Below are 27,140 nucleotides of genomic sequence, written 5' to 3'. Positions count from 1 at the left end.
TAAAAATATCTTGAAATTTAGGTTTTGACTACATAGGGGCGGTCTGAATTTTATAAAAGCTTGTCTCGCCATTTGTATTCGTGTTTTTATTTCATGTTGTGGATCCCATTGGTCATTGATTGTGGTGCCAATGTATTTAAAAGTTTTCACGCATTTTATTTAAAACTGGAGACCGTGGACAGGAAGAAGAGGAAGAGGAAGACCTCAGATGCGATGGAAGGAACTAACTGGAAAAGTGCAACCAAGGACAGACGGAAATGGAAAGATTTGGGCAAGGCCTATGTCCAAAGTTGGATAGAAATGGGCTAAAAGAAGAAGAAGACGCATTTTATATGATCGTCACCATCTTAATCATCTTAATTTACATAAGTCAACAATTTGTGGTCGGTTATACAAGCAAAACAAGGGAAAGTGGAAGGAGAAAGAGGACCGGAGAGACGACGAACATCCTGGTTAAAAAATTTAAAGGAGTGAAAAAACAACAATAGAACCCTTCATAACCGCTATAGACAGAATAAAATGGGCCATGATGATAACCAATATCCTGAAAGGATGAGGCACACGAATAACAAGAAAACAAGAATATATGTTTACTAGGTTACTTATACAGGGTGTTAGTAAATAAGTATGAAAAACTTTAAAGGCTAATTCTATATGCAAAAATAATGTCGGTTTGTTATAAAAACATATATGTCCGCCGATGCTTCGTTTCCGAGATACCGGGTGTTGAAATTTTTATTTCAAACTGACAATTTATTTATTTCTCTAAGACTAGTTGAGCTATGAAAATGAAATTTGGTGAGTTTTAGGAGGTAGTTATTGAGCATTTTTCAACATACAATTAAGAATTTTGCATTCATCATTGGCGCGCCTACTGGTAATGGTCTGAATTTTTTTAAAGAAAAAAATAGTACGCCACTGAGATATTTCAAATTGAAAATTATTTTTAAATTCCACGTCTAATTTAAAAAAAGATTTTACGGAAATTTGCCCGTTTTTCTTCAGTTTCTCATGGTTAAAAATTATTTATCTTTTCTATTTTGGTCATATTGTGGTAAATTGTCACGTAAGAAACCTTCCTTTTTCAAATGCAGTACGATCTTTTTGTTTCAGATATCCCAATCCTGAGATTAACTGTCCGCCATCATTTATGTGTACGTGCATAAATGAAAAAGGATATATTTTTTGTACTCTCTAAGAGTTAGATATTAATATGTAAAAGTTTTATGTTCATTTTTAATAAAAGTTCTGAGAAAAAAATTCTTGAAGAAAATGATTATTTTTGGTCCGCTAAAGTGTACTAGTACCTTAAAGTTATTTACTAACACCCTGTATAAACATACTTACAGGCATTTCCCTACATTGTCCGTAATATTCAATGTGTACATGTTTATATTGGGGTCCTTTGCATTCCTGGTCTCCTTTAGCACACAAGCATCTTTGTTGGTAGATAGCGCAATCTGAAGACCACGTTTCGTTGTAGTTGGAGCATACTTTACGACGAGATTCACTTTCTTCTGGACAAGTTGGAATACAAACACATTCAGGTTCTCTCAACTCATTGACTTGACAGATTCTTCCGGCTCCACAACGGACCTGCATACATGGATCTGTAATTGACGATTTACTCGTTTACTTTAAGCAAAATTATCTTAAAAAGGTTTGTTTTATTTTAATAATTTACCTTTTTTAAGCAGAGGAAATAGTCAATATTATTGACCAATCAAGGAATTCTGAAACTATTTGCTTTTTTAACAATAAAACCAGTAGCGTAATGATAGATCAGCGGGCCCTGGTTCCAGTTGGGATGCGGGCCCGCCTGCCTAATAAAACCACACATTGTATACCTATCAAAAGTTTTTAATAAACATTGAATATAGATCGTCATTATATCATAAAATGTATCATACATTTTTTTATAAAAACTCAAGCTAATTTATAGTTAATTTTACTTACGGTTTTTGCTCCAAATTTTAAAGAACCGTTTAAATTTACATTAAATTTGGCATAAACATAGCTAAAATGTCAAATAAAAAAGGTGATATTGTGCCGATGTGTGATTTTATCACACGTTCAAGATAAGTCCGGAATTGGATAAACTAACTAATTCTAAGCAACTTTAGTTCCATAGATTGTTTTCACTAAGTCAATACTTTTTGAGTTATTTGCGAGTGAATATTTTCATGTTTCAACAAAAAAAACTACGTTTCTAGACGGTTTTCGGAAATAACTCAAAAAGTCCTTTGTAGACCCAGTAGGAGCAGAGTCTCAGGTAATGAAAAGTAGGTTCTTATTCGTCAAATTCCAAATAGAATATTTTAACTCATCACACATTTTTTAAAGTTTTTTAAAAAAGCTGAATTTCTGTTTTTTTTTTTTAATATTCTAGCATCAAAAGTACCTAAACAAGGTACGCTCTAAACAAAGTGCTCATTTTTGCGAGATTGTTTTTTTAATTATGAAGAAAATTTTTTATGAAGAAAAAAATATAGGTTTCGCTATTGTAAATATTTTGGACTTTTTGTTTTCCTGAAGACAAAAATTGTTTAAGGTGTGGCTATTCAAAATTTGTAAACACTCGTAATCAGTGACTCGTTTAGCCCATTTAACTACAGTCTTTTCAAAAATATGAACCAAGGAGCCTATGAACCAGTGAAATCTTATAAAGAATACACAAGTAAAGTAATTTGTGAAGAGGTAACGATTAATTTCATTTCGCATCCTAATTAGAAGGTGATTTTCACGATTTTTGTTACTAACAAAAAAAGGGACAAACATTATTTTGATCGTAACTTACTTACATTTTCACTCGAAAATAACTCGAAAAGTAATGACTTAGCGAAAAAACAGTATAGAAAAGAAGTTGCTTATATTATATTAGAATTATTAGTTAGTTCATCCAATTCAGGACCTATTTTGAACGTATATTTTTTCACCCCGAGAAAGGGCGAAAGTCACCCCCTGGGCAAAAGCACACATCGGCGCAATATTACTTTTTTCTTTGACATATTAGTTATGTGTATGCCAAATTTCATGTCTATCCAAGCCGTTCTTTAAATTTTGTTGGTTTGAAGGTTTTGCAATAATTTACCGTGAGTGAATGGACTATTAAAGCAGTAAAATAATATTAATCCTACCGTTATTATCCTTACCACTATAATTGTCTATATCTATGCAGTGTTAAGAGGGTGCTATAAATACGAACAAAAGGAACATCGAGCGTCTTGGGTTTATTGTTATGACCCAGCGTATAAAACTTGCATTGAATATCTGTTCCCGAATTACTGTAACTTTGCACTTTACAACTTTTACTCATAGATCGAGCTAATATAAAAAATACAAAAGTGTTTGTGTTAGCACTTATTTAGGCAAGCACCGGCGGTTATTCTAAACAAGTGTTGAGACAAGGGCTTTGTTTAGCATGTAAAACGAAGGGACCTTACAATCGCGTTCTCTGTATTTCTTAATAAAGGTTTTCAAAATTTTTGATGAATAGATATTTTTTGTTTTTATTTATAAATACCTACACAAAAATTAAAATTTATTAAGCAATTTCGTAGTGTGTACTTGTGTAGTTCAACATGCCCCAAACAAATTAGAAACAAAAGAAGCAAAAAGCGCGTTAGAGCGGAACCATGCTCAGTACGCCACTGAATAAAACACTGGATCTTTTGTTTTCAATACTTCCGCAAAATTTATTACAAATTGTTTTCACTGCTGCTGTTTTGGTACTAAAAGGTCAAGTTCGTACGTAGAATCTGCTTTTCTATTATTGAAAACCCTTTAGTGTTCTGCTATTAGGTTTTTTAAAGGTTCTAGCACATTATGCTATGTAAGTTTTTCGATTTACTATTTTACTTGGGAAATAAGCCACAATTTAGTTGGAAATTAAATTTATTGACGTTTCTGCTTCCACTTCGGAAATTAAGTTTTTCAGGCAGTCACCACATGTAAGTTTGTATACCTACCGCACTGTATAAATGCTTTTTGTTTTGGCTCTTGCTGTTATTAAACCCTTTGCACTTGTATGTCGCCGTAGTGGCGGCAAGATGCGTTTTACCGTTGCACTCGTATGTCGCCGTATAATCACCACAATACGTTTTACCTTTGCACTCGTATATCGCCGTATAGGCGGCATACCATATTTTATAATTACTTACAGTAATAAGTAGATCATTACGTAACTAAGTAAAATCTCCAGGAGCGGAAACCAGAGTGGGGGACGAAGGTAGTTATAGGGGGTCAAAGTCGCGGTTTTTATTACCTTTTTTATGACGCTTATAATGAAATATTGCACCGAAATTTGGTAATAAGTAGATCATAACGTAACTAAACAAAATCTCCAGGGGCGTAGCGCAGCGTCTGTTGACAAAGGTGTGATGGGCAGGGGTGAATATAACAATGATAAGGGTTTTTGTGACGCTCATGATCGAGATGCACAAAAATTTGGGAATAAGTAGATCATGACGTAACTCAGCAATATCTCCAGGGGCGGAATGCTTTGTGGGGGACAAAGGGGTGGGCAGGGGTGAATAAAAAATTATAAGAAGTTTTTTGTAAAGTTCGTCCTTATAATTTTTATATTCACTTCTTTCCACCACCCCTTTGTCCCCTACGCAGCGATCCGCCCTTGAACATGTTGCTTAGTTACGTCTTGATCTACTTATTCCCAAATTTTTGTGCACTATCTCGAGCACAAACGTAACAAAAAACCATAGAATTTTTATATTTACCCCCGCCCACCACCCCTTTGTCTCCCACACAGCTTTCCGCCCCTGGAGATTTTGCTTAGTTACGTCATGATCTATTATTACCAAATGTTATTGAACTATCTCAATCGGGGGCGTCACAAAAAAAATAATAATAACCGCGACTTTGACCCCTTATAACTACCCTCGTCCCCCACTCTGGTTTCCGCCCCTGGAGATTTTGCTTAGTTACGTCATGGGCTACTTATTCCAAAATTTTGATCTCGATCATGAGCGTCACAAAAAAATGATAAAAACCGCGACTTTTGACCCCTTATAACTACCCTCGTCCTCCACTCTGGTTTCCACCCGTAGGGGAAAGTCATGTATGGTTCTTTTCATGAGGATTTTTCAGTGCGTCACAAATGATAGAAAAAAAGGTAAGTCCGTGATAATATACATTTCTAACATTTATTCTAACATGACATTTTAGTGAAATCTGACAGTTGTCAAATTTTATTTGCAATTGGGCATAAAAACAAATCAATTTGTCTTTATTGCATTTATAAAATGGTATTTTCTTTGATTTGTATAGCCTTATAAATTGTACAGATTATATTCGTAGATATATTATATAATTAGTAAATAAATTTTTTTCTATTATAGCGACATCTATCGACAACTAGAATAATCACCGAACTAGAATAATTACCAAAGTAATCACTGACGTGCCTTTTTTTCTGTCATATACAATTTAATGCGTTAGAAAGAAATCGAAAAACTGTGACGCACTGAAAAATGCTCATGAGAAAAAGCATACACAACTTCAACATATCCCTGCATAGTTTGTCCATATTACTTAACACGAGCAAAATCCGCTCCCAGCTCTTGGACTATAAGTGTATCTACTTCGCAATTTTAACGCATTTAAAAAATTCCCATATAAAAAGAAATTCCGAGTAGACAGATACGAAGATAAAATAATAATCCGAGTAGAGTGTCATCACAATAGAAAATATATACGAGTGCAAAGGGTGTGTTAAAAGTTGTTGTTTGTCCTGAATACTGGCGTTATTCCTTTCTTTTTAGGAGTTTCGACTCATTTAGGTGATATTGTCCTTTTCATGATCATTTTTCAGTGCTTAACAAATGATAGGAAAAAGGGTAAGTCCGTGATAATACACATTTATGTCATTTATTCTAACATGACATTTTAGTTAAATCTGACAGTTGCCACATTTTATTTTCAATTTGGAATAAAAACAAATCAAATGTGTTTCTTGCATTTATAAAATGGTATTTTCTTTGATTTGTATAGTCTTATAAATTATAGAGATTATATTTGTAATATTATTATCTAATTTAAAAAAAATTATTTTTTTATTATGGCGCCATCTATCGACAACTAGAATAACTAGAATAAATGTTATAAAAATGTCACCAACGAAATGTAATCACCGACGTGCCTTTTTTTCTGTTACATACAATTTAATGCGTTAGAAAGAAATCGAAAAACTGTGACGCACTGAAAGATGATCATGAGAAATACTTTATTTTGCCAGTATCTAGAGTATCTACATATTCGAGCGGAAGGTACTGGATTTTTTCTCTGGTGGTAGAAAGACTAATAATTTCTTCTTTCTTATAATAAAGTTTTTGGTTTAAAATTTTGTTTATGATTTATTCGTTGTATCCATTGATTACTGATAAGTATTTGTTTAATGGTATTCAATTATATCCCGAAGTTATTTTTTTGGCATGGGAATTCCTGGTAATTTATGTGCCATGCAATTGTGGGCTGCCAATTTATGTTGTGTAGGATAGAGTAATTAATTGTATATAAATATGGAGAATTCATCTTTGTTTTCAAGTCTGATAATTTTTAAATCTAGAAAATTTAAGGATTGATTATTTTCTGTTTTTGCGGTAAATTCAATGTGACTGTTTTCTAGATTTAAGAATTATCAGACTTAAAACAAACATGAGTTCTCCATATTTTACAAACTTACAAATACCGACATATCTATACACAATTCATCATCCCATCCTACACAATAAATTGGCAGCCTATATCATTAAACAAATGACAGTAGACAATGCATACAACGAACAAATAATAAACAAATAAATTTTTAAACCAAAAACTGCCTAAGAAAGTCCTGAAATTGGTATTTGCAAAACCAGAAAAAAATCCAGTACCTTCTGCTCGATTACATATACAGGCAAAATATCAACTGAAATAGCCAAACACATAGAATAACACCAGCCTTCAGGACAAGCAATTTAAGCAACTATATTAAGAATAACAAGAGTTAAAAGAAGAAGCACTTATACAGGCGCGGATCCAGGGGGCAGAGGAGGCAATTGCCCCCCCCCCCCCGAGAATCTGAGGACAAAAAAAATTGTGTATTTATTTCTAAATTGAGGATAACGAGTGCCACTGGCCACACAGAAAAGAGCTTTATATATTTAGCGATTGTCCTATTCAAAGTTTGTTTCCGCGTGCAAATTTCCCATGCTCTCTCGTCGAATAATATTCATTGAAACAGTTCCGTAAAGATTTTAATTTGCTTGCTGTAAAGCTTATAACCGTGCGCACGCTCTAGCGTTAGAAATTAGAAAAGGAACTTCGGCCGCGGGGGCCTAGATTGCGCTCGACATAGTTCCTTATTCAAACGCTAGAACGCGCGCATGTAAAACAACAAATAAGATGCCATTTTGATGTCGGTGCTTCGCTGTTTTACTTCAGTAGTTATTTGTGCTTTGTTGTTGTTGTGAGCTGGAAACGAGCTGCCAAAATTACAAAGTTCTACAAAAAGTTGAAGACAACGTCAGGTAAGGTTACTCTATTTCATATGCCATAAGCCATAGTAATAAAAGCTAGTAGGTTTAATATTTTATCTGCACGTTGCAGTAGGCCTACAACCTGCTTTAGTGGCTCGTTCATGAGAGAACAAGAGTACGTGAACACTCTTTAAAAATAATTAATAAAGCTATGCTATATCATGAAAGCAAAACTTAATCACTAGTAATTTAAATACAACAGGTAATAAGCTGCAGCGACGAGTGCACGTTAAGTACAGTGTATAATTTAGTCACTTAGGCCATGGCGTGGCGCACTAGCCGATAGGGCCAGGAGATTACACTGGCGTCTAGCGGACCGACCTTCCGAGGAGGTGCGCGACTAGTGACAGCAGCGGCGTAGTGGGGAAGAGCAGTTGCCTTAGTTGTTGATACGGCGATTGTGGTTATTTTTTACGCTTGCTACGTTTTTGTTTACTGTTTAGGCTATTATTTAGGACTCACTAAAAATTAGTTTAACTTTACTTTTATTTTTTATTTATATTTAACGTTTTTTGTGTTTAATTAGTCTACCCTTTTAAAGTAAAATACATTTTTTAATGTAAGAAATCAGATACAATCAAATTTAATTGATTAAATGTTAATTTTGTTTGATTTTCACTTTAAAACAATTTCAGGTAGCAGTAATGGTGAGACTGAGGGTGCAAAACGAGACGTTGAAGATAAACCCGAATCACTTACAATAATTAGAGATGAAGTGGAAGTGGGACAACATGAGCAAAAATGTGGTGTTGCATTCATGATTTCAAAAGAAGCAACAAATGCCCTAATAGAATGGGAAGCCATCTCGGATAGAATAATAATGGCTAGATTCAAAGCGAGATATAAAAATCTAATAATTGTTAATGTATATGCACCAACAAATGAAAAGGAACAGGACATAAAAGATGAGTTTTACCAACAGCTACAGATGGCATACGATAAAATACAAAATACATATAAAAAAGATATTGTGATGATAATCGGAGATATGAATGCCAAAATAGGAACGAATAATAGTGGAAGAGAAACTGTAATGGGGAAAGAAGGATTGGGACAAATTAATGAGAATGGTAACATGATTATAGATTTCTGCACCCAAAATAGTTTAGTCATAGGTGGAAGTATATTTCAACACAAACGCATACATAAAGTAACATGGACATCCCCTGATGGACAAACACACAATCAGATTGACCACATAACCATAGATAAGACATGGAGTCACTCACTCTTAGATGTTAGAGCAATGAGAGGGGCAGACATAGGGTCCGACCACATGTTGATTAGAGCCAAAATCAAACTCAAACTAGCCAGAAGTAAGAAAACGCCAATGGAACAACGAGAAAGATATAACGTTCACTGACTCAAAGACGGAAATGAAAGTACTGAAGAATATAAGACCAAGTTAAGAGAATTATATAATAAAACTTACAACACAGAAAATGCCACGATAGAAGAGCTGTGGGATAAATGCAAGTATGTATATACACAAGCAGCAAAAGAAACGATAGGTATACAAAAAAGAAGTAATAAACCATGGCTATCGAGAAGCACGTGGGAAAAAATAAACGAAAGGAAACTACTTAAATGTAAAATGCTAAAAAATGATCTAAGAGATAGGGAACAAATGAAGAGAGAATATAGAGAGAAAGATAAAGAAGTTAAAAAAAGTGCGAGAAACGACAAAAGACAATATAAGGAAGAACTGTTAATAAAAGCAGAAACAGCAGCAAAAAACAACGACATGGGAACTCTATATAAAACGACGAAAAAACTAAGCTCGCGCGGAAAAATGAACGTTGAGCATGTAAAAGACAAGAACGGGAAAATATTGAAGAATGAAAAGGAAATAGTTGAGAGATGGATCGAATATTTTAGAGAAGTATATGCCAACAGAACAATAGAACACGAAATGGAAAATGAAGAAATAAAGGAAGAACTAAACTTCACCGAATCGGAATTCACAAAAAAAGAAGTAAGTAAAGCAATACAACAGCTGAAAAGAGGGAAAGCAGCTGGAATAGATAACATTACCACAGAACTACTGAAAGCAGATAGAGAAACATCGGAAGAAATCCTGTATGTACTAATAAACAGAATATGGCAGGAGGAGAGAATACCTGATGATTGGAAAAAAGGTATAATTGTAAAGATACCCAAGAAGGGAGATCAAACGAATTGCATCTATTGGAGAGCAATAACACTACTTTCTACAGTGAGTAATGTCATGACAAGGATGATACTAGAAAGAATGAAGGAAACTATAGACCAGTTGTTAAGACCAAACCAAGCGGGCTTCAGGAGTAATAAAGCATGCACAGATCATATTAACACATTAAGAAACATTGTAGAACAAACAATAGAATGGCAGAGCAAAATCTATATAAATTTCATTGACTTTAGACAAGCCTTTGACCGGATTAACAGAGAAAAAATGTGGGAAATATTAAGGAGATATGGAATTCCATTAAAATATATAAGAATTATCAAAATGTTCTATGAAAACTATACCGCACAAATCATGCACAATGGGAAACTCACAGAACCAATCAACATAGACAGTGGAGTCAGACAGGGGTGTATTCTATCTTCAACCATATTTCTGATCTTAATTGACTGGGTCATGAAGAAGGCAACGAAAAATAAAAGAGGAATTAGATGGAATGCTTTCGGTCAGCTTGAAGATCTAGACTTTGCAGATGATATATGTCTGGTGTCCGAAAAAAGACAACATATGCAGAAAAAACAGAAAAGGTGACAAAAGAAGCAAGAAAAATATGACTAGAGATTAACACAAGAAAAACCAAACTTATGAAGATAAATACGGAAAGAGAAATGGGTATATTCATTGAAGGAGAAGAAGTAGAAAATGTACAGAAGTTTTGCTATCTGGGAAGCATAATTGACGCTAGCGGTGGAATAGAAGAGGAAATTAATGGAAGGATAACTAAAGCCCAAAATGCGTTCTATATGCTGAAGAAAACATGGGAGTCCAATAGATTAACAACCAAAACCAAAATCAGGATATTTAATACAAATGTAAAGAGTATTTTGCTATATGCAGCAGAAACTTGGAAAATAGAGAAAAAGATTATACAAAAGGTTCAAACATTTGTAAATAGATGCCTTAGACGAATATTGCAAATATATTGGCCAAATCGGATAAGTAACAAGGAACTTTGGAGAAAAACTAATCAAGAGCCGATAGCTAAAACGATAAACAGACGCAAATGGAAGTTTATTGGACACACATTAAGGAAAAATGAAGATGATATAACCAAACAAGCCCTGGATTACCAACCAACTGGAAAAAGAAAACAAGGCAGACCAATGACATCCTGGAAAAGAAATATTACCAGAGAGCTAGAAGACAATGGGTTAACATGGAAAGAAGTGAAAGCCCTGGCCAGAAACAGAGATGAATGGAGGGGGACTGTAGAGGCCCTATGTTCCAAATGGAATCAAGAGGAGTAAAGTAAGTAAGTATACCATGAAAGCAAAACTTAATCACTAGTAATTTAAATATAACAGGTAATAAGCTGCAGCGACGAGTGCACGTTAAGTACAGTGTATAATTTAGTCACTTAGGCCATGGCGTGGCGCACTAGCCGATAGGGCCAGGAGATTACACTGGCGTCTAGCGGACCGACCTTCCGAGGAGGTGCGCGACTAGTGACAGCAGCGGCGTAGTGGGGAAGAGCAGTTGCCTTAGTTGTTGATACGGCGATTGTGGTTATTTTTTATGCTTGCTACGATTTTGTTTACTGTTTAGGCTATTATTTAGGACTCACTAAAAATTAGTTTAATTTTACTTTTATTTTTATTTATATTTAACGTTTTTTGTGTTTAATTAGTCTACCCTTTTAAAGTAAAATACATTTTTTTAATGTAAGAAATCAGATAAAATCAAATTTAATTGATTAAATGTTAATTTTGTTTGATTTTCACTTTAAAACAATTTCAGGTAGCAGTAATGGTGAGACTGAGGGTGCAAAACGAGACGATGAAGATAAACCCGAATCACTTACAATAATTCGAGATGAAGTGGAAGTGGGACAACATGAGCAAAGCTCGCTTGCTGTGTCACAAAACCCAAACTTCGAAGTGGAAGTTTTCGGTAAGCCTTTTTTGTAATAGCGAGCAACAACATATAATCCTGCAAAAGGCACATATAGAGGATAAGAGCTTTAAAATGATACCCAATTTGCCTAGAAAAATAATTATTTAGGGGTTGATTTGTTGAGTACGAAAATCAAGTAAATTGTTTGAATAATGTGGATGATAACTTTTAATACAAGTTACATTTTAAATTAAACAAACTATTTCAAGTCTAATAGGTCTAGTCGATCAATTCTTTCAAGATTTTGTTTTTTAGGAGGTCCTCTGGCCTTGGATTCACACTCAAAAAGCAGTGGACCTACCAACTCCTCAAGCGAATCCAGACCTACAATTAACTCTGATGGTAAAGTGAAAGAGCTCTCTTCAAATCATATCATCAAAGATATAGGGCTATATGTAAATAACAAGCCTGATGATTACACAAAATATCTTCTTTTGGAAGAACATTGGAAGCCACCCTCAAACTACGTGTATCCATATTCAGAAAACTCAAAGGGCGTTAAAAGGTATTTGTCTAAAACCCACCTAGAAAATCATCCATGGCTTGTACTTTCAGAGTCGAAGAAAGGTTTGTTCTGTAAATACTGTGCACTTTTCGCCCAAGAAAAGGCAGGTCACAATAAGGGCGTGAAGCTGGTGAGACTTGTAATTGAACCTTTGACACGGTTTAAAGACTTAACAGGAAAATATGGCGACTTGCAAACCCATGAAAGAAGTTTATACCATAAAACCTGTGTAGAAATGGGGAAAGACTTTTTGAAAACTTACAAATCACCTAATAAAGAAGTTATCAATCAGGTATGCTCTGAGCGGCTTCGTCAGGTTACAGAAAATCGTGAAAGGCTAAAGCCCATTATCAAAACCATTATTTTGCTCGGGCGTCAAAACATACCTTTTCGAGGTCACAGGGACGATGGTCCTATCAACCTAGACATTGAGACTTCAGCAGCAAATCAGGGGAATTTCAAAGCTCTCTTGCAGTTCAGAGTAGACGCGGGTGACAAAGCTCTCGAAAAACATCTTAATACATCATCTTCTCGAGCAACATATATTAGCAAAATAACGCAAAATGCTTTAATAGAGTGTTGTGGGGATGAAATTAGGGATGAAATTCTGAAAAGAATACTCGAGTCCAAATATTGGTCTATGATGTTTGACGAAACCAATGATTTGTCTCATAAGAAACAGATTACATTAGTTGTCCGTTATCTTTGGAAAGATGCCGTAAGGGAGGACTTCATAACTTTTATTGATGCATACAATGCAGCAGCAGATGTAAATGGTAAAGAGAACAAACTATCAGGGAAAACTCTAGGTGAAATTAATAGTCTTAAGGAATGTAAAAGAACTTGGCTTAGACCTTAGTTACTGTGTAGGCATAGGTACAGATGGGGCTTCGGTAATGACATCTGAAGAATCAGGTAGTGTAACAAAGATCCAATCAGAGGCAGTTAGTGCAAAACGGCTTCCATGCTACAACCACGCCTTGAATAATTCTATTTCTAAATCTAATAAGATTCGATCCATAAATAATGCCGTTGGCATTATGAAAGAAGTCATTCACTTTTATAATCAGTCAGCAAAAAGGAATGCTGTTCTAACTGAACACGTAGGAGGGCAACTAGTGAGCCTCTGTGAAACTAGGTGGGTAGATAGACATGATGCAGTAATTTTATTTTTTTGTGCATTGACAGGAAATTGTCGATTCATTTACAGAGATAAGCGAATGAAAAGAGTCCGAGTCAGCCAAAAAGGCCGTGTTGTATATCAACTCAATAACAAGCACTGAATTCATTTTTTCTTGCGTTTGTCTGGTAGATATTCTGAAAAGGACCCTTCCCCTAAGCCAAGGGCGAATATAAGGGGGGGCCGAGGGGGCTCGGGCCCCTCCCGAAATAAAAATAAATAAATGAAAAATGGTTGATGAAGTTAAAAAATACAAGTTAACACAAAATATTGAAGTGGATGGAGATTGATTGATTTTATGGAGATTGATATATACTGTTTGTTGTGCATGCTGGCTGTTCGGAAGGATTTATCCAAGGAGCATAACTGGTTTATAGAGCCTACACTACTATTTTATAGTGGAGATTATTATTGTCAAATGAATTCCAAAATTTTTGAAAAATATGTAATAGAAAAATTGTTAAGACATTAAACAAGAAAAAGGGGAAAAAGCTCGGACTCGGAAGTAGGTGCTAATTATGGTAACCCCTCACTTACGTCCGTGCATTATTCTCCCTTTCCTTTTTTGGGATCTCCCTAAACGGCAACTTTGCTCAGAGTCGTTCTTAACGGAGCCAGTACATTTTACTTACTACCGCTTTAATTTTAGCGATATGGCAACGCTGTGCGGAACGTTCTCGGCGCATGCTGTGTTGATTGTTTTCAGAGAAGCGTCAGTTACAAACTGCAATTAAGTGGTGTTGAGTTTGCTTTATTTGTTATTCGTTTGTTGTTATCCGTTGTTATATAGTTCAGCTCATTTCGTTATGAAGAGACAAGCTTCAATTGAAACCTTTTTTACGAAAAGGCTAAACGTAAGTGAACCTAGTGAAGTTAACTGTGCCGTTAGCAATGATGCTGCGTCTTCTGTTGTTGCTACTACGAGCACCGATCCATTTCCAGTAGCAGAGGACCGTAACCAGTTAGGCTTATTACAAGTAAGAGCAAACAAATATGATATTGGACACTATTGTCAAATCAACTCTACTCAAAGCTTAACAAATGAAGAAAAAAATTCACTGTTAGAAAATGTTTGGAAACCTCCGATTGGATATAAATTTCCTACTATTTCTAGTTCAAACCATGCTAGATCTTTTCAAATGAAATGGCTAGAAGAATTTAAGTGGTTAGCATATTCCGAGGAAAAATCTGGGTCATTTTGTAAATACTGCGTAATATTTTCTCACTCCGAAACTGTAGGAAAAGGAGACCACCAAATGTCAGGGGCATTGGTAAATAAGGCTTTCACTAATTTGAAAAAGGCAAAAGAAGTATTTGGTAAACACGAAAAATGTACATATCACAAACGATCAATTTTGGTAGCTCAAAATACAAAATCTGTTGTAACTAAAAAATCGGAGAGTGTTATCAATCAACTAAATGCTCAAAGAATAATAGATATTAAAGAAAACAGGAAAAAGCTTATTCCTATAATAGAAAGTATAAGATAAGTATAAGGCAACAAATAGCACTAAGAGGCCACCGTGACAGTGGACGAATAGGCTTAGAAGAGCCAGAAAAAAATGATGGAAATTTCCGATCTTTGCTCAGATACAGGGCTAACAGTGGAGACAATGATCTAAAACTTCAATTATTGAGCAGTGGTGGTAAGAGTATGTACACAAGTTCTTTTATTCAAAATGAACTGATTAGCACGTTTGGTCATTTGATTCAAAGTCAGATTGTCACAAATGTCAGAAAATCTATTTTTTACTCTGTTTTGGCAGACGAAACAACTGACATTAGTCAAGTTGAACAGTTTTCTCTTTGTGTACGGTATGTCGACGACTCATCATATAAAATCAGAGAAGATTTCCTGACTTTTGTTCCAGTGTATGACGTTACTGGGGCAGCATTAGCTAACATAGTTTTGGATACCTTGTCAAGCTTAGGGCTTGACCTGAACAAATTGAGAGGCCAAGGGTACGATGGTGCTTCCACGATGAGAGGGCCCTTCAGAGGGGTGCAAGCGTGCATCAAACAGAAACTGCCTCTAGCGTTGTACACACACTGTTCTTCACATACCCTAAACTTATGTTTATCAGATGCAAGTAACATACCTTCTATAAAAAATTGCATGGGCGTTATTAAAGAAGTCTGCGCATTCTTCCATAAGTCAGCCAAAAGAACTGAAGTATTAAAATTAACCATTACTGAATGTTGTCCTGAACAAAAGAAAAAGAAACTTATTTCTTTATGTGAAACAAGATGGGTGGAGAGGCATGACTCGGTGCTTTTATTTAAGGAACTATTGGAACCCGTCAGTCTTTCCCTTTTGAAAATTGAAGAAGAATCAAGTGACTCAGCGCCTAAGGCACACGCTCTAGGTAGTTCTATCACTCAATTTCAATTTCTTGTAAATACTTTTGTTTTGAGCCATATGCTGTCTAAAACACATAACTTATCTGAGAATCTTCAAAAAAAGAACTTAGATCTCACACAGGCTGTGAAAAATGTTTCGAATGTCTTAGATCTGCTTTCAAAAGAAAGGGAAAATGCCGATAACAACTTTAAAGTCCTGTATAGTCAAATACAGGAGCGGGCTGACAAACTTAAGATTAAAGAGGAGGTTCCTAGAATTTGCCGCCTTCAAACAGCCCGCAACAACGTTCCATACAGTACCCAAGAAGAGTACTATCGCCGAGCTGTTTATTTACCTTACCTAGACGATTTTTGCAATTCGCTGAAGGAACGCTTTGAGTCTCACAAGGAAACAGTTGCATCCTTACAAAACATCCTTCCAGAATTTTGTATCAAAACTGATTTCTGTGCATTGGAACCTGCTTTCAATTCCTATGAAGAGGATTTGTCCCATAAAGAGGTTGTGGAAAGCGAGTTCATGCTGTGGAAAGAAAGGTGGAGCCAAGAGAAGTATGAAAATCTTCCCAAGTCAGCCGTAAGCTCTCTTGAAAAATGTGACCAAGATTTCTTCCCAAACATTTATGTTCTATTAAAACTGCTAGCAGTTCTGCCTGTTTCTGTGGCAACCGTGGAAAGATCGTTCTCAAGTTTAAGAAGGCTAAAAACATACTTGAGAAATAGCACTTCGGAAAATAGGCTTAATGGGCTAGCGTTGCTTTCAATCCACAGAGACTTTGCAATAAGCAATGAAGAAGTTCTTGACAAGTTTGCGAGTGTACCAAGAAACCTTGATTTTGTGTTGTAAACTTAAAATATAAAAGTTGTAATAAAGTTGTAAACTTAAAATATTAAATTAAAATAAAAATATACCAATTCTTTAAATTTTTTTTCGTGGGAGTATACCCGAACCCCCTCTGCTTATTCCATACCCCCCCCCCGGATTCCCCGGTTATTGGGCCCCCCCAAAATATTTTCCTATATCCGCCACTGCTAAGCAAGTTATTGCAAAAACCAAACTTAGACTTGAAAAAGGCTTCCAATGCAGTGACAGACACACTGACATGTCTGAAGGATAGGAGACGAAATTGTGATGATCATTTCACAGAGTTATACTTGGAAGCTCTAACTACCTCTGAAAAGCTGGGCGTGCAGCTCAAAATGTCCAGAGTAGTGAAAAGCCAAAGGCATAGAGAAAACTACGAAGCAGAGACAGTGATGAAATATTATAGGATGTCCATGTATATACCACTTCTCGACAATGTCATCACTGATCTACAAACCAGGTTCTCCGAAGAAAACCTATTGTGCTTTGACCTCAACCTTTTAATGCCTGCATATATGTTGAACACCAATGTCAGCGAAAAATGCTTTGAGTTGAACGTGAGGCTGCAGAAAGTTTGCCAGAACTTTAAAACTCGTTTGCCCAGTGATTCTGAAGTTGTACTTGAAGGAGAGTTAAGCATTTGGAGAGCGAAGTGGTCAAGGGAGAAAGAAGAAGGAATGAAAATTCCAAACTGTGCCATAGAAGTACTCAAATGCTGCGATGGAGATATGTTTCCAACTGTACGAACACTTCTACAAATACTTATCACACTACCAGTAAGTGTTGCAAGTGCTGAAAAGTCATTCAGCAGACTTAAGCTCGTTAAATCCTGGCTACGGACAAGAATGGTTGAAGAGAGGTTGAATGGATTGTGCCTTTTATACATACATCGTGATATTGAGGTGAATGTTGAGAACGTAATTGAGCGTTATGCTAAAGGAGGAAAAAGAAAGCTGGACTTTGTTGTTTAAGTTTTATGGAGAAAGTATGTAAATAATAAAGTAATGCTTTGAATCTTCAAAAAAGTGTTTTGTGTTTTTATTTCCCTAACCAAATTGGCTTTAATGAATAAATCTAATTAAAAACTATAGATTTAAATTACAAAATATGATCATGTTTTAGTCTCTAGATTGTCTAAAAACACGAGTTTTCAGTTACATTTTTCCAGACCCAGACCCCCCGGAAGGTTCCCCACATAATCCTTCTTGCCCCCCCCCCCCGAAATCATGCCCTGGATCCGCCACTGCACTTATACAGTGGGGAATACAAACTTGCACTATATACAAAACTTATACTAAAATCACAATAAAGATACACTAGAAATAAACAAACCAAGGCACGTTGAATGTTACAAGGAGCACTTCCAAATGATGATTTACAATGTATATAATATATACATACATTCCAAATCATGATTTATAAAGTTTATACATTTTGCGAGATTGATTCGAGAGTGCTGCTCCTCGTAACATTTAACGTGTTTTAGTTTTTTATTTCTAGTGCATTTTTATTGTGATTTTAGCATACATAGGTATGTAGCAGTGGCGTGCTGGCCATATAAATGAATCGGTGCAATCACCGAGAGGCCGCGGCTTCTTGAGGCCGGTCAAAAAGATTTTCACAAAAATTTTTAGATGTAACAAAAAAATATTTTTTTAATTTCTAATCGGATGTTAATTTTGCTAATAATATTAATAAAACATTTAAAAAAATAAAAAAAATTTAATTGTGAAGTACAGTTTAAGTAAATGAGTTCTTATAAGACTCTATAGTCTATATACATAAATAGATTGCTACAGATAATATTATTTATTTTCATACATACAAGCATATTTAAGGTTTTCCAATTTCATTCAAACATGTATATGTACTCTGCAGAATTAAAAAATGGAAAAACGTCTTGCTCATTTTTGACTGCATTATTGAAAGTATCTAAAAACGATTTGATCAAGACAAATCAAATCGTTTTATGATGATATAAGCACTCTACATCCTAGAAATTTTGATACAATAAAAAAATGGTATACCTTTGATGCCATTTAAATCATTTATGAAAAATTAAGAAAGTTTTATCCTACCATATCTGCGACTGCAATTAGAGAAGAACTCATGGATTTTGCTGATAAACGGATTGTATTAAAAATAGGATTTTGCAAAATATTGAGATTATAGAAGATGGACTTAATGATGAATATGTTCAGCCTACAGAAAATATGGAGGATGATATTATTAATCCAAGTGATAATGAACATGAAGTAACAAATGACAATGTTGATATCGTGAGAACCTCACCTCCGTGTGGTACTAAAAAGTGTAAAGCTTGCTGTTACGCTGTTTTGCATAAGTACAACTTATATCAGTGTGCTTATCCAAATTTAAATAGTATAATGTAAAGCATTTATTAACTCTTTCAGTGACACAAGTATCTTGCGAAAAAAACTTTTCAACATTAAAATACATAAAAAATCGGTTAAAAAGTACTTTAACACAAAATCACTTTTATGCTAATGGTATGAGCTTAAAAATGATGAAATAATCGACGAATTTGCTCAAAAATCTATTTTAATGCGGAAATTATTGATCGAGAGTTAAGTAATTATTTTATAACATAATTGCAAAAGAATATTTAGATTATTGCGTTGTATTAACATTTTAAATATGTTAAATTAAAGTATTTACACTGTACTTGTATTTGTACTCTCTTGTATAATTGATTTACTAAAATGCAACTTAATACATAATTGAAAAATTCTCAATTTTATTTTACTTGTAGGTGTACCTTAATTACATCAAATTCATATTATTGTTATTTAGGAAATTATGGTTTCTGTCTTACTGCATAGGTACAATATTGTCATACATGTCAATAATTATTATTTGTCAGATTTATTATTCTTAAATGAAAAAATATAGCAACTTAAGAAAAAAATCATTGAATTCAAAGTTTTATGTTTGATTAAAAAAAATGTATATTTTTGTTTTTTTTTTTTTGTTTTTTTAAATACCGAATAAAACATCCTGATAATAGAAGGTAAAATGAGGATGGGAGGCCACTTTTCTATAAGATCACCGGGCCGCTTGAAAAGTTCCAGCACGCCACTGGTATGTAGAAGTGGTTAGAACCTTTAACAAACGTATAGATATAATATGCAAATTATAACCCAAAGGGGCTTTCAATAATATAAAAACAGACTCCACGTACGCACTTCGCCTAGATCATAATCAATATTTTAATCAATAATTTCAAATTCTTCATATTCAAATTCAAAGCTATCCATATTAAAATCTATGCAAAATTTAAAAAAAATTGGCTGATTTTTCGTTGCTACACAAATAAAAATAGGTACATACTTTAATAACGAGAAATTTTGAATGTCTTTATGGCACTCAAAAGTGTGTGTGAAAAGTGCCCCAAAACTCACAATTTTAACCCCAATTTTTAAAAATATTCCCACAGACCACCGGCATACCCCCCAAAGAGTTTACGCTTTTTTGTATTTACTTTCAAAGCCATTGTATTGTCAGTTGCAGCTGATAAAAGTGTATCTATGTAATTCATCTTTATCCATTGCCAGCAAAACTGTGTCATATTATTTTGTAGTTTATTTTCAAATTTCTACTGTGAATTGAACGGAAAGTATATTTAAAGTATGCTCAAATAACGGAAAAATGAAAGAAATAATACAAGGCATATAAACAAAATTGCAACTAGATATTTTTTAAATGGGATAGACAACTGGGATAGAAACTCATTATAATGAAAATATAATTTTATTATTTTGATTCGACCTTTAGATATCGAAATCGGAAATCGCTTTCAAAAAAATAAATTAAAAATAATCAAAGGATTGATAATATCCTATGTTATAGGTTAACATTATTTCATAATAAAATGTGCTATTTTTATCGGGAATAAGCCACAATTTTAATTTAAAATAAATTTATTTTGACTTTTCGATTTCTTCTTCAGAAATCTTTCTCAAAATACAAAACATTAATAAAAATAGTATTTATATGTATAATAAATCAACAATGTATTAATGTTATGTATTTTGGGAACGATTTTCGAAGTGAAAATCGAACCGACAATAGTTATTTATGAAACAGTTCGTGAAGTATGCTTTTTGCGAACGCACACGATGTTTAGAGCACGAGCAACAGCGGAGAGAGTGCTATACATCGCGTAAGTTCTCAAAAAGTACTTCACGCACAGTTTCATACAATATTTTATCTACGATAAACAAATAAAAAACTGTAACACTTCGTCACTGGAATTCATTTCTAATCTACAATTTTTAGAACTTTGACATTTAAAAATTCTAACTTCTTTCAAATCACAAAACTGTCAAAACTTTTGTTGTAATTTATTGCTCCTCATGTCATCACTATGACAACGCGAACATTAAGGATATTTGATTATATGAAAGTGTGCCAAAAAACAGTGCGAAAAATAAATCCCATTTAAAATACATTGTTACTTCACGCACACTTTAAACCCTTCACGCACTGCTATCTATAATGACAGTTTTCACAAACTAACAACTTATACATAATATGACATAGAGTAGATAAAATAAACTTACTTTTAAGAAAAATTGTGACTTATTCATAAAATAGCTTCAGAACCATATTATCATTTAATAAGATTTAGTTTCAATTTTTTTTAATCTATTTCTGGATGGGAGATCGAAATGTAAAAACAAAATAATGAAATATAATTTTCATTACAATTAAGTGTAGTTTAATCCTATTTAAAAAATATATTTGTTAAATATGTCACAAGGAAATAGTTTCAGAACTTTTTCAAAATTGGATGCTGTTGAATGATAGTATAGCTATGTGAATTTTGATTTTATCAAACAAAATGGGGTGACAAATTTAAATTGTTACATATTATAAATTACATACCCACTAATGGAACCCGATTGTCGATATCCTCATCACCTGGTGGAGCTATTGGAATAGCTTCTTCAGATTGTATATCATTTTTAGAATCAAAAGATTCAATGTGTATTGGCTTCCTTCTGGTCTTTTTGCGTTTTACCTAAAGAATAAATAACATTTTATCTAGTACCATTGTTTATTTACACAGGTCTTGTTATACAATGCTAGTACTATATTAAGTAATTAAAAAAAACTTACTACTTTCTCAGCAGCAATGTCAGTGACTAGAAAGACAATGAGAAAAATTAATCCTAAGTGGCACAGCTTCATTTTATCTGCTGAATTTCAATCTGGAACAAAATAAATAAATAAATAAATAAATATATAAATAAATAAATAAATATACAGCGTTTCCCGAAAAGATTGGTCATAAATTATACCACAGATTCTGGGATCAAAAATAGGTTGATTGAACCTTACTTATCTATATACAATATTGCACACAAAAAAAGTTACAGTCCTTTGAAGTTACAAAATGAAAATCGATTTTTTTCATATATCGAAAACTCTTAAAGATTGTTTATTGAAAATGGACATGTGGCATTCTTATGGCAGCACCATCTTAAAAAAAGATTAAAGTGAAATTTGTGCACCCCATAAATATTTTGTGGAGGTTTTGTTCCCTAAAACCCCCCCAAACTTTTGTGTACGTTCCAACTAAATTATTATTGTGGCACCATTAGTTAAACACAATGTTTTTAAAACTTTTTTGCCTCTCAGTACTTCTTCGATAAGCCAGTGTTTATCGAGATATTTTGAATATTCGTCGAATCCACCACATATTTGTATATATGGTTAAGTACCATTATAGAGACCTGTTATAATCTGAAAATTTATTTATAATTTACATTTTTAGGTATATTTTGAAAAAGAAGCAAAATCTCGGTAAAAGGAGACTTATTAAAAAAAAAGATTAAGGGGCAAAAAAGTTTTAAAACATAAAACATAAAACATCGAAAAAATAATAAAAAGCAAAAAAGTTTTAAAAACGTTGAGTTTAACTAATGGTATCACAATAATGAATTAATTGGAACGTACACAAAAGTTTGGGGGGGGTTTAAGGGAACAAAAGCCCCATAAAATTTTTATGGGGTGGACAAATTTCACTATAATTTTTTTAAGCTGTTCATCTTATAAGAATGATACATGTCCATTTTCAATAAAAAATCTCTGATAGTTTTCGATATATTGAAAAAAATCGATTTTCATTTTGTAACTTCAAAGGGCTGTAACTTTTTTATGAGCATATTTATACTAAGGTAAGTTAGGTTCAATCGAACTATTTTTGACTCCAGAATGTGTGGTATAATTTATGACCAATCTTTTCGGGACACCCTGTATAAATAAATATATAAATAAATATAAAATTAGTCTGCACTTCTTTTTAATTCGAGCTCCATACAATATCCAAGACGTGTTTCGAGGTTTCACCTCTCGTTAGGAAGACACTTATGGTAGCTTGAATTGAAATGAAATGCGCCCTATCTAAGAAGTCAGGAGATTTCTTGTTGCTTCATATGTGGGAACAATAACATGTGGTAAATACAACACATACAGTAATGACTATAAAACCTATGGAATATGATTGTAGAAGATTGTATGCAGTATTTGACGTGTTTTTCTGTATTTACCATTGATTTCATGATGAATTCGGTGTCCTTGAATATTTTAAATACATATCAAAATATTTTTAGGTCAAAAAGTAGACATAAATATGACCCTGTACAAAAAATACCGGAAGAGTCTATCAGTATATACCATCCTCATAATATACGCTGATATTCTGGCAGGATATGCAAAGATAAAATCTTATAAAAGTCGTGTTTAAAAAGCAAAAATATATGAGGTATGCTAATTCTATATTTTAATATTTTTATATATACCTATAGGTAATATATAAATATTATATTTGTATGAAAATAAATTCAAAAAATTTAATATATCAAGGAATTTAGGCTGTATTCAATATATTAGATACCATTTTGATATTATTACCCATTTTAAAAATAGAAACTCACCAGAAGAGGACAGAATATCTAATGAAATCCTAAAGTAGGTACGGAGGACACGATCGACCAAAGATAGATAAGTGTTAAATTTTATTCTAGGCTACGAAATAGCAAAACATTTCCTAATAATTTTTGTATAATACAATTTGTAAATATTGTATGTATTATCTTTTATATTTTATTAAAGTATTCTTTTTGTTTGTTATGGCATGGACTTTATGTCAATCAGCCAGTCACAACATGACTACTATATCAAGAAGATTAAATATTTAAAGACCGTATGTCCATAAAATATCAATAACGAAGAAAAATTAGTTCAATAGCTGTTAGACGAAGTAACGAAGCACTAAAAAGCCCAAAACCTAGGAATTTTGTGCAGTAAGATGAATCGTCATGCAACTTTTTGCATTCGATTAGAGAGAGTGTCAGGCAACTTTGTGAACTAAATTCACCTAGGGCAAAAAACTTTGTGCATAAGAAAATGCATTTTAAAAGTGCATCTCGGAGAGGTGAAAATGAAAAATTTAGAACTTGGGCAATATTGATGGAAATGAGCTTAATTTTTATAATTGGGGGTTTTGGGGATCGCTGAGCACGAATTTCATATCGGCGATGGTCTCTAAGGTACCTGGCACCCACGATGGAACTCGTCGCCTAGAGTTTTACGTTATAATCATTAAAAATCAGTCAATATCCATTAGTCGGGTGGGTTTTTGGGGTCGCCGGCCACGAATTTAATGTTGGCGATGACATCCAAGATACCTGGTGCCCAGGGTGGAACTCGTCGCCTAGAGTTTTTAGTTATAATTATCCAAAATCAGCCAGAAACTATTACACTGGGGGTTTTGGGGGTCGCTGAGTACGAATTTCATGTCGGCGATGGTCTCCAAGGTACGTGGAACTCGTCGCCTGGAGTTTTATGTTATATTAATTAAAAATCAGTCAATATCCATTATACGGCGGTTTTTGGGGTCGCTGACCACGAATTTAATGTCGGCGATGGTCTCCAAGATACCTGTTGCCTAAATTGGAACTCGTCGCCAGGAGTTTATAGTTATAATTATTCAAAATTAGTCAAAAACTATTACCCTGGTGGTTTTGAGGGTCCCTGAGTACGAATTTCATGTCGGCGATGGTGCCCAAGGTACCTGGTGCCAAGGTTTGGAACTCGTTACCTAGCGTTTTATGTTATAACCATTCAAAATCAGTCAATAACTATTACTCGGGGGGTTTTTGGAGTCGCTAAACACAATTTAATGTTGGCGGTGGTCTCCAAGGTACCTGGTTCCCAGGGTGCAACTCGTCGCCTGGAGTTTTATGTCATAATTATTCAAAATCAGTGAAAAACCAATAATCTGGGGGATTTGGGGGTCGCTTAGTACGAATTTCATGCCGGCGATGGTCTCTAAGTTACCTGGTGCCCAGGGTGAAACTCGTCGCCTGGAGTTTTATGTTGTAACCATTCAAAACCAGTCAATAACCATTACTCGGGGGTTTTTGGGGTCTCTGAGTACGAATTTCATGTCGGCGATAGTCTCCAAAGTACCTGGTGCATAGGGTGGAACTCGTCGCCTACAGTTTTATGTTATATTCATTCAAAATCAGTCAATATCAATTACTTCGGTGTTTTGGGGGTCGCTAAATATATTTTTCATTAATAATTTTTCTTAAAACACTTTTATATTATATCCTAAAAAATTACCTATTTAAAAATTATTTTAAAATGTTTTCGCTTTTAATGCAGTTGTCGTTAAATTTTGACACTAATGATATTTATGAAATTTTGACATAATTGGCATTTCAAAGGTAATTAAGTTATATCATCGATTTTTTGTGTTTTTTGCGGTATTTTTTTAATTTTTAGATTTCTAGTCTGCTTTTATATAAAAAACAGTGGTTTTTAGAACTCTTTATCGACATATTAGTATAATATAATGTTGATGGATTACCGTCGAAGGCCGATATGATCAACCATAAAAGAAGATGTATATGGTGATTTTTCTATTGACTTTCTTGGGTGTGAAACTGTCTTTTTATTTACTGCTCCTGGTTTAAAAACAAAGCATAGTGTATATGTAAATACCTCCAAGCTACACTTTTATGTAGTTCTGTTCTTTTAAAATTTTTAATTACCTAAATAACATAACTAAGCAAATTGATATTATGTTATGTGATTTCCACATTGCATCTCTCATTTTAAAAAATAATGGCTCACTTATTTGACAACCGATTTTAAAAAAATTTTAAAACATTTTATACCTCTGGATAGATAAATGACCATTTTTTCAAGTTACAAAAAAATATACTGGGTGTTTTAATAAAAAAAGTCAACAATGTTTTTTTTTCAAAAATCCGCCATTTTTTATTTAAAAGCGATATAAAAAATGGTCATTTACCTGAAATCTTGAAAAAACGGTCATTTACCTATCTAGTGATATAAAATTTTTTAAAATCGGTTGTCAAATGACTGAGCAAATAATTTTTAAAATGAGAGATGCAATGTGGAAATCACATAACATAATATCAATTTTATGTTATTTGCTTAGTTATGTTATTTAGGTATGTGATATCCATGTTGCACCTCTCATTTTAAAAATTAATTACTCAGTGATTTGACAACCGATTTTAAAAAAACTTTATATCGCTGGATAGGTAAATGACCTTTCTTTCAATTTACAAAAAATATACTGGGTGTTCCATTAAAAAAAAGTCAACAACGTTTTTTTCAAAAATCCGCCATTTTTGTTTTCGTACTTGAAAGCGATATAAAAAATTCAATCCATTCAGACAAAACTTTTACTAAAATAATACATTTCAGCGAAAACCGCATATTTCTATGTTGAGCCGTTTAGAAGTTATAGGTAGTTAAAATGGGGGAAAATATAAGTGGACACCCGGTATTATACAAATAAATTGATTATGAATACGTGCACTAACATTTAATTTAACACGTATTTTTTAGATTATTGTATACCTACCTTAAAACCATTGCCAACATGAAATTGGTGCCCAGCGACCCCTAAAATCTTCATAGTAATGGTTATTGACTGATTTTGTATGATTATACCATAAAACTCCGGGCGAGGAGTTCCACCCTGGACACCAGGTACCTTGGAGACCATCACTGTCATGAAATTCATGTTCAGCGACCCCCAAAACTCCCCGAGTAATGGTTTTAAATGATTTGTAATAATTATAACATAAAACTCCAGACGACGAGTTCCACTTTGGGCACCAGGTACCTTGGAGACCATCGAACACATGAAATTATTGTTCAGCTACCCACAAAATCCGCAGAGTAATGGTTATGGACTGATTTTGAATGATTATAAAATAAAACTCCAGGCGACGAGTTCCACCCTGGGCACCAGGTACAAAGGAGACCATTGCCGTCATGAAATTCGTGCTCAGCGACCCCCAAGACCCCCCGCGTAATGGATTTAAATGATTTGGAATAATTATAACATAATACTCCAGACGACGAGCTCCACCCTGGGCACCAGGTATCTTGGAGACCATCGACCACATGAAACTCTTGTTCAGCGACCCCCAAAACCCTCAGAGTAATGGTTATTGACTGATTTTGAATGATTATAACATAAAACTCCAGGCGCTGAGTTCCACCCT

The 27,140-nt window shown here is 33.9% G+C and overlaps 1 protein-coding gene across 1 annotated transcript in view; it reads right to left on the bottom strand.

Moving 5' to 3' along the window:
- Positions 1–27,140, bottom strand: part of LOC126878770 (SPARC) — an 83,849-nt gene that overhangs the window by 14,173 nt on the left and 42,536 nt on the right. Inside the window, exons 2-4 of the mRNA XM_050641665.1 lie at positions 21,703–21,794; positions 21,469–21,604; positions 1,348–1,610 (exon numbers count right to left, since the gene is read on the bottom strand). Of these exons, the coding sequence (XP_050497622.1) occupies positions 1,348–1,610; positions 21,469–21,604; positions 21,703–21,774 (471 nt within the window). The 5' untranslated portion in view covers positions 21,775–21,794. The remainder of the gene's footprint in view (positions 1–1,347; positions 1,611–21,468; positions 21,605–21,702; positions 21,795–27,140) is intronic.

This window comes from Diabrotica virgifera, chromosome 1 (assembly GCF_917563875.1).
Source record: "Diabrotica virgifera virgifera chromosome 1, PGI_DIABVI_V3a".
In the NCBI taxonomy this organism is placed as follows: Eukaryota; Metazoa; Arthropoda; class Insecta; order Coleoptera; family Chrysomelidae; genus Diabrotica; species Diabrotica virgifera.
Note: the sequence above shows the minus strand (reverse complement) of the source record. Positions and strands in the feature narration are given on the sequence as shown.